The 9,812-nt window shown below is 33.2% G+C and overlaps 1 protein-coding gene across 1 annotated transcript; it reads left to right on the top strand.

Annotated features, from left to right (window-relative positions):
* Window positions 1-2,766: 2,766 nt before the first annotated feature.
* LOC120343459 (protein spinster homolog 1-like) lies at window positions 2,767-9,797 on the top strand. Its single transcript, XM_039412640.2, has 10 exons — window positions 2,767-3,008; window positions 4,609-4,755; window positions 5,750-5,860; window positions 5,988-6,150; window positions 6,686-6,827; window positions 7,104-7,199; window positions 7,879-8,034; window positions 8,245-8,367; window positions 8,688-8,885; window positions 9,296-9,797. Exons 1-10 carry the CDS (start codon window positions 2,821-2,823, stop codon window positions 9,382-9,384), a joined length of 1,413 nt encoding a protein of 470 aa, XP_039268574.2. The 5' UTR covers window positions 2,767-2,820; the 3' UTR covers window positions 9,385-9,797.
* The last annotated feature ends 15 nt before the right edge of the window (window positions 9,798-9,812 follow it).

Here is a 9,812-nt window from a genome sequence, read left to right as displayed (position 1 = left end):
TCAGACAATTCTCTCGGATTACGCATTTTTCATAGTCGCCTACATATTTGATGAATAACTCTATGAACCTACGTACATTGATGTTATTACTTTTAGAACGATCGTGAAGTTGAAATTCTGATTTGTTCAATATTCTATTTTGATTGTACTTCCACTATATTTTCACAATATTCCACGTACTTAGTTCATTGATTAGATATCGTCATTACCATATGTTTGATATATTTTAATTATGTTTTGCGACTGACATGTCTATTTTTATTCAGATGTTAGGTTCGTTATACCATTGAACTCAAAAGCATGATGCATATGCTTCCAAACTTTTTCTTACAAAATAAGATGCATCACAAATCCATGATATATTTTTGGCAAAATATTTGACAAAATACCCTTCCGCTGGAATAGATGTCATAAATTTATTCACGATTGCATGTGAATACATGTGGAAAAAGAAACTTCTTGGCCCTTTGACGTAAATGATATCAACCATACCGAAATTTACAACGACATTTGACATTTATGTTAATACAGAAAATTGTATTAGTAAAATGATGTCATTCTGTGAGTTTTGCACAACATTAATTGAAACATGACATCTCGTTGAATTATATAGAGTTATTATGTATATTCAAGAAGAATTCACCCATGTCACGTAAGCCTGGGTGTATTATTATTCGAATTACCAATCATTCTAATATATTATTGGTATTTTGCAAAAAATGCCATATTCACAACAAATATTCTCCATTAATTAATTGACGCGGAACACGGAAATTCATAGACAAGTTGGGCTCAGCTTTGTTCGAACGTTTCATCATTTTTTCATGATAAATAAAAGTCAAAAATTATCTATTTAGTAGGTTAGTGGCTGTCGCGAATTTATTGAAAGCTATCGATTTTATAATGAATGTGATTTTCGGAACCGATTGTTTTGTTTTAATTAAAAGTCGTGTTAATGGTTTTGTGCCATTGTGTGTCGGAACTAATATTCCAATTAATCAAAATTTTAATAAACACCGAAGCATAAAAGTAATTGAGGAAATTAATGGCATTTCCGAAAACCACAAATATATTTCGCGAATTTCAAATCTAAAAAATGTCAGAATTATCTAATATGTTATATATACGCTCAACAATTGTTGCCAAGTAATATTTTTGGAAAAAATTATGAATATTAAAAATCTTATTTTTTATTGAAGGAATAATGGAGTAAGATTTTTTCTGACATTTTTCTGAGTACTTTTTAAAGAACTTTTGTCACTTTGGGCAACCCTTAGGTTCGTGGACATAACTCGGTTGAATTTTATTTTTAGACACTTTGGAAGTTAATACCATAATCATAATATAATTTGTAAAAGTTGGTGGATATGGTATTATCTACTATCAAAATTATAGTAGCTCCGTGAGTGTGTAGCACCTATTTCATGGCCATGAATACATCATTGAAAATCTAACTTTTTTATAGTATGTAACTTATATGACCTCACAGTGAGCGTTAAATGGTACGGATTATCGTCGTATCGTAAAAATTTCTCACCTGTTCTTGTTTCACTGCCTTGCAAACAAGTTATACGATAAACAAACAGTTCTATTATCATGCGACGTCATTCATTCATTCAGAACAAACATTTCCTATGTAGCCATTTTATAAGAATGCTCATTTATTATACCATTCAATATTGCGTACAGCTTACGCTTACGAACGTTCAGATGTCCGGTTTAGGTCATGTTACGTAGCAGCTCACTGGTATTAAAAGCAAAATCAAAACTTTAAGAGGCGTTAAGTAAAGCAGTTGGCTCCGAGAAAGATGTACAGTATATCTTATAGGTGGAAGGAAGTTAAACCGGAGTCACAGGTATAATTTTGAATATCAATTCAGATTATTTTATTTTCATGCTCCACAGGAAGGTTTTTGTTCAAATGTATATCGAGCTTAGGCTGCAAATATTCATTTGCCCCACAATTGGCGACTGTAATTTGTCTGTAATCTCGCCAATGGATGTTGAATCTTCCTCAGTCCGTTTTTCACCACAAAACAAGCGTGTATCACGCGATGGCGTGAATTAGTAGGAAAAGTTATTATCTTGTAATAAATAACACGCTAAATAGCCTGCATTGGCTAAATATTTGATTACAGATAATAATCTAAAAATTGTCCACTTCTGCCTTGGGCTGTGCATGGATTAATTGAAGCTGGTCTTACTCATATTGGTGATTAAACAAAATTTTTGCTACGTCTTCTCACGTTGCGGGCAAAATAAAAACCTTAGAGCGTTTTAAATATGAAGTTTGATAATATAGTTTAGAACTTGTAATCGCCAGAAAAGGGCAGGCCCAGGGTTTTAAGTCGATATTGATAATACGGAAATGAGATCGCAAGTCTGGTTTTACGAATTACCTGACATCTTGAAGTTAATGGTGGGTTAGTGGGTTAATCAATTCGGCCAGGAATTTCACTGCAGCTTCAAGATTACGATAATATTCATTTATTCGAATTCTAAATAGATTAAAGAATATCATGCCCTTAATAAAAAACCAATGATTCGAGAGATTGTCTTACGACATTTATAGAAAAATTCAAACTTTCTGCTTTCCGTATCTTTCGTACAAACACTACAACAGCAATTTCTGTAACATATGTACTGTCATAGTGACGCAGATACTTTTCCGCTGATATCACGATGTTACCGTTGTTATTGAAAGAAATTAGTCAATGATGAATGAATTTGATTTCTATAATTTTGAAACGTTTTTCAGTTGTAAAAGATCCAGTCAGCTAGTTTGTGTTTAATTTAGTGAATGTAAAAGACTGAAAAATTATGTGGTTATATCTTATACCATTAATGTTGGGATATGGATGTGGAGAACTCGGACATTATCTTCTTGCTGTGACGTCTCGTCCCATGGCACAAGATGTTGGATTTGGCGACAAAGGGTGTTTAGCAAAAAATCAAAGCCTTGAAGAAGATTATCAAAAGCAGTGTACATCGATATCAAATGAATCAAGGTAACAATAAATAAATACCCAATATCGGTAAACGAACTATTTGTCTGTAAAACTATTTTGTAGCCAAATACTTCGTATAGGCATGTATAACAAGACTGGAACCTATAATAATTTATCTTTATCTTCATCTGTCAACTTCTTTTTATAATGAAATTTATCACCGTCGACGGTCGTGAAGTGGTATCTCGGTACTGAAGTTTGAATGGAATTAATCATATCGCCAAAGTTTAAATGCATTTCAAGGTGGTGTAATTTTTCATGATATGTATGACGCAGTGGCCGTCTATATGTGATGCGTCCTCTACGTATACAACGTACGTAAAGTCCAATCTGTCTGGCCTTCAGTGACCTTCTTTGTTTTTTCATTTGCAAACGTGATCAGACTACGCCAACTTGTTCCATGCAGTCTGAGACAGATACGAATAAATTCTTGGAAAAACAAACTTAAAATTTTGCGTGCATGAGTCATCGAATTGAATGTAGTTTGCGAAGGAGTTTTGAAATAAATTTGTCGCAATTTTATATTTTTCGATGATTTGGAGGACAACATATGATTAAAATTGAAAATATATCCACTACCCTAAATATGAGGAAATATTATAAAAACCTCCACTGAGGAAAATGATAGAGGTGTGTAATTGGAGATGACATGAAGCAAACACTTTATGATTGATTTGAAAGAATGTCATAATTTGCCGACTCGGTGATGACAATACGTTAGTGTATATTGATAAATCTCAATTAGAAATTATGTATTGGCCGCGCAAAGCCAGCCCCAAATGAATCTACCTTGATTTTCCGCCAGAATTATAGTACAAATCTAAGTTTCACAACCCATTGGAAAAATCATTTTTGTTCGCAATTTTTCCAAACCGAATAATCAGTTTAATGAAATGATGAATAGCAATGATTTATTAGATTACTATCTGGGTATGCCCTATCTTTCAATTGTACGTATGATTCGATAATATTTTCAATCCATCAATCTTCGAAAGTTAATAAACTAAAGCAGGGTTGCGCAACCTTTTTCGTAGGCGAGCCAGATATTGATAACTGGGTAAAACCGCGGGCCGCACCTTCATTTAACATAAGCTCTCTATCAGTTGCAGACACAGAATAGTTTCTTTTTTGTATTGATCTTATGGCGTTATTGGAGGTCCTTGCAGGAAAGATGAGTTGAAACGCAAAAATGTTTGAAATCCTTTTTTCAAATTCAAACAAATTGAGTGAGAAATTTGCTGCTGGATTATTTTCCCGATTACCTTTATCCATATTTGCTTTAATATAAGTGCTAGTAATCCGATATCCATTTCCAAGGCTTTGTCATTCAGGCGGTTTTATAAGGCCCACTTTGGAAAAAATATGTTGAGCCGAAATTGTAACGCCATATGCATAGATAATGAATTGGAGTCGGATATAAGCTTTGCCACGAAAAGGGAACCGGATTAAAATAAATCGTTCCGCTGGCTGGACACCATTCGAAGTTAGCACTTCTCCGCGGGTCGCACAATTTTCCCTTGCGGGCCGCATTTGGCCCGCGAGCCGCACTTTGCACACCCTTGCACTAAAGCATAGTAATCTTATGTTTTGACAATTCCAGGTGTATCAATGCGTCGAATAGCGAGACCTGCTCATGGGATTACACTGGGCAAGGAATTGAATATCAGATTCTTGCCGGACCAACATATGTGGTTATCTTTACAGTCGTCGGTGTCATTTTTGGAATTTTAGGTGATAGATATAACAGGTATTTGTGAAATAAACAGCAAAAAAATTGAAAACCTTTTTGAAAAATATGCATTGCCAAAAAGTGAAATTTTCAATTTGGTGTTGATAATTTGTAATGAAGTGAAAACATTACAACGGTTTGGAATCAAACAAACACCTATAATATTGGTATTTTTTCTTTCTAAAACATAACCCCTGAAGTGGTATAATTATGTAATCGTTGACCCTTATATTTAATGTTGGAAAAAAACTTTATAAAAAACTGAAAAATAAATAATTTTAAACATAAATTAGTGTTATTGATGACCGTGTTTGGCAAATGTGAATCAGATGAAAAACTGAATAAACGACTAAAGCAATATCAAGGTATATTCCAGTGTATGCTTTATCAATGACTTGGCATAATTTTCAACAGCAAAAAATAAATATTGTCTTTGTTGACACATTATATTGGAAGCGTGGTAATGCGCGGTCTGCTCAAACATGTTTATCATATTTCAAACAACGTTTCTATAGTATTCGCTTCTATATGACACAAATATAGAGTGGTATTGTTTTGGAAGTTGTCATGATTGGTTTACTCGACTTTCATTCGGTAACCTGTTTCAAGAACGAAATTCATTTCAAATAATATTTAGTTTTTATATTATTAGGTTTAATTAAACATTTACAAGGCCTAGCCCAGCTCAGTACCGCTGTGCCTGAAATTACGTATCATTATAATAATTCGATAAATTTATTTTAATTACTAACTTTCTTCATCAAGAATATGTTACTGTAATGTCTATGCATTCAAAATAAATACCGAAACCTCAGTCTCGTGCATTTCGAATACCTATAGGACTTGCAACGCACCACATGCTCTTTGTCACGTGACCCATATGAAAGCCCAATTTTCTTTTTTTTACATTTTTATCATTTCGAATCACTTAGAAACGTATTGTTATCATCGATTTACTCATATCTAATGTTATTTTAATAATCTGAAATGTTATATTTAATCCTTTTTACAGAGTTCGTATGTATGCTATCAGCGTCGTGTTCTTTTCCGTTATGACATTGGCAACTGGATTTTCACATCAGTACTGGCAACTACTGACGCTGAGATTCCTATTTGGAGCTGGGTAATAAATATATATAAAATCCAAAAATGTTCGATTCCTACATTCATTTTTCCGTATAGACAATATCTTAATTGCCTATAACATACTCACGTAAAAATAACACGGCAAAAATATCTTTTAATTTCAGAGAATCAGCTTGTACTCCACTAGCATCGTCTTTAGTTGCTGATTGGTTCCCAGCAAGATCACGGGGTCGCGGAATGAGTATATATAATTGGGGAATTTATTTAGGATACGGCCTTGCATTTGCAGTTGGAAATTATATGACTGACGCGGATATACTTGATTCGGTGAGTTAATCATGTAGGATTGTAGGGGTCTATTTTTCTTTTGAAGCGTTAGCCATATTTTGCGCTTCACCATAGCCTAACGACTATGCTAATTTATAAACATTCCGATCTATAATCTACTCACTGTCACCCAATTCGCCCTAGACCATAATCGGATATTAATAGCTAAAAAAACAAGAAATGAATCGGTGATTTCTGTAATTACAAAATTGGCGACAAGATGGAGCAATCATCAAATCTGATAATTCGGAAACACTTTGTGTATCTACCCATCAATTAGGATATGCTGCTGTGTTGTGTAATGAAGATTGTGATACATACATTCATTACAGTTTATGCTAATACATTTTTGATTATTACAAAAAAACGTAATCTCATCCCTGATCAAAGTTAACTGTGACCATTCTACAAATACTTCAATACAAAAAATTTTAGCTTCGAATGGGCTCAAATTTGTCTTTGATAGTTTGTCATTCAGCTTCTTTTAAATTGTGTATCACTTAAATTGTTTATTTAAAACAACTTTAAATTTCAGGGGTGGCGAAGCGGGTACGTAGTGACTGGAATTGCTGGATTTGTTATGGCAGTAGTCATAATCATAGCTATACAGGAGCCACCACGAGGAACAATAGAATTTCAGACCAGCATTTCTTATAAAGAGGGAACTAATGCAGAAGGTTGATTTTTTTAATCTGTATTGTTCTAAAATACCGCAAATCGCAATTTTTTGAGTTGTTTTTGTCACCCTTCTGAAATATGGGCTTGTTTATACAATGTAATGTACCACAAAAATTTTCTTTTATACCCCTGTCACTAGACTATTTTAATCTGATTACTTATTTTACCTCAAATTAGATGTAATTCGTAAAAGGTAATAATAAATATTCTATTCTCATTATTTTTCTTCTTTTATTACTTTATGTATTAAACCATTCAAATTCTTCAAATTTTAGAAAAGAAAAAAGGAAAATTCCGCGAGGTGGCAGCATTAACATGTAAAAACGCAACTGTGCCATTGCTACTAATTGGAGCGTGCTTTCGCCATTCAGGTATTTAAATTTCGGGAATTATTGGTTTATTGATTATTATTTATTTGTTTTAGGATATTTTCCCAAAGCAAGGTCACGAGAACTCATCCGAATTAAAGATAACGGTCCCCGTTTGATATATTAATTTAAATATATATTGTTCGTCTTATTTCTCTTAAACTTGTATCAAAGTTAGACTCTTATCACAGGTGTCGCTGCTCGATAACAAACTTTGGTTTTTCGCGGTTTTTCACCATGAAATGTCATTTTCAACTTTTTTTAAGTTTATTTTCACTGTGAGTGCATTTTCATTTTGGTGAAGAATAAACTACTGACTGGCTGACCCCGGGATGAGCCACGGGCGATCATTATAAGGACAAGTGCTAATGACAATATAAAAAAATATCTTGTGGCATTGCTCGTTAGTAAATACCATTGTAGCTATACTTGAAGCAGTTCATGTCATTACAATCAGAAAAACAGTTGAAGTAGCGGATTCCGCATAACTGAAGTTCTCGGCATAGAATTTTTTTGTCTGGTAGGTACAACGAATGTAAACGAATGAGAGTGTACAGCCAAGCAAGTTGAAAAAAAAAAATGTATCAGAAACTATCCAAAATTGATTATAGAAAAAAAAATTCCATTCAACATGTAAGTTTTATTTATATGTGTAATAATTAAATTATTTCTTATATTTCAGCTAGTTTCTGCTGGTCCTACAATGCACAATTATACTTTGATGATTATTATCCTGGCACAGAAGTTGGATTTTTCATGTCAATCACATCGATAGCTGGGGGAACAATTGGAATTGTGGTTGGCGGACTTGCGTCCGATATATTGGCAAGAAAATATGGTAAGTAACAAGATTTCGTCTATTTACAGACTATTGTTGCGTAATGAAAGTGTTGATAAACTGGTGCAGTACTTAATAACACGAAGGTTAAAATTGAATAAAAATTTTACAACGAGATACACTTGATATTATATTAAATAAAGAAAATGCCTGAAGGAAAAGTTAGACTAATCTCTTTCAGTTTTAATCACATACCTCTCCTTATTTAAGGCGTCAAAACTAGACTTTGGGTCCTCGTTGTATCCCAAGCACTTGCGGCACCTTGCGCCGCCGGAGTTTTACTAGTTGAACCACCTGAATGTTTTATTTCCCTTCTCGTCGCCTATTTATTTGGTAAGTTAATTTTATTTTACTATGCAGGCTATATTATATTTAAAGACTTGGAACGTTTGGAATTGTTCATGTCTTATTCATATAGTAACACTACTAGTAAAAAAACTGTTCACTCAAAATTGTGAGCTCAAAACGAAAGTATCCGATCGAATTTTTTTTCTAGTTATGAGCAGCACGCTGACTGCCATCGTGATATACTGTTAAATGCATGCGTGATTAGCGTAAATAACAAAATTTTTATTTCACGATTGTTGCAGCAACGAATGAACATTCCAAAACTTCCATTGAATTGATCAATTATTTGTTGTGTTTTTTTGCAGCCGAGATGTGGTTTGGAGTCTTATTTACAATTCTTGTCGAATTCTATCCAGCGCACGCTCGTGCAAGCGCAGTGGCTTGTTTTATATTCGTCATCAATAATATTGGTGGAAATGCACAACTCATTGTTCCTCCTCTAGCAGATTTGATGGGATTCAGGGAATCATTGTACCTTGTTTATCCAGGATTTTATTTGACAAGTAAGCTCAAATATTGAATAAATATTTGCAATTTACCACGTGGTTTTAATAAATTCAAGAGATATCGATTAAGTAGCAAATGTCAAGTTTTTATTTAGTTGTCATAATAAGATTGGCAACAATCTAGCGGTTTCGAATAGGTGTCTCAATATATTTTTTTTTTGATTTTTTCTATGACGTATAATTGTGGCAGCGTAGAATTATGATATTAAATGAATATTGATCAAAACTATAGCTAATACAATGAATTACATAATGAAAACCATACTGCAAAATATCTCACCTGGCACATTCTCAGTGGCAAGGAATGCAGTACCGAGGGAAATTAGTTATATATTATAATTGATACACATTTGATTTTCAGTGCATGTTCATAACCTTTGTTCTATATACATATTAACTTTTTACAGGTTCGATATTCTTTCTGTTTGCGCAACTGTCACTTCTGGTAAAGACCAATACGTCTAAAGTAGATCCGTGTGAAGTCACTAAATTGTGATAATAAAGAAGAAGAAACAACTTTAAATAATAAACTTTGAATTTTTTAAATAACTTATATGTCACTGAATTAACAGTATTTTTCAAAGGTGCAATTTAGGTTTTAGGTATCGTTTGAACTGTATTACAAAATATCTCCAAACATTTTTTGTTCTGTTATAATGACTGTTCTATACTTCAATTATAAAATTTTCGTCTACAAGATTATAAAATAAAAGAGAAGCATCATCAAACCAGGCTATCTCCTTCATACAGATATGGAACAAATGTTCAATGTTGTTCAAGCCAAGCAAAAATTTCGCATTGCTTTCTGTTTATCTAAAAACTAAAATCAGACTTTTTATTTTTTTAATGGGCAAGAAATGTTAGTAATATATATTGTGGGTATGGCAATATCTGTCCACGCGTGTCCAATTTAACGTGACGATT

This window comes from Styela clava, chromosome 3, assembly GCF_964204865.1.
Source record: "Styela clava chromosome 3, kaStyClav1.hap1.2, whole genome shotgun sequence".
Taxonomy (NCBI): domain Eukaryota; kingdom Metazoa; phylum Chordata; class Ascidiacea; order Stolidobranchia; family Styelidae; genus Styela; species Styela clava.
The sequence above is the reverse complement of the archived record's forward strand: the minus strand, read 5'-3'. Positions and strand labels throughout refer to the sequence as shown.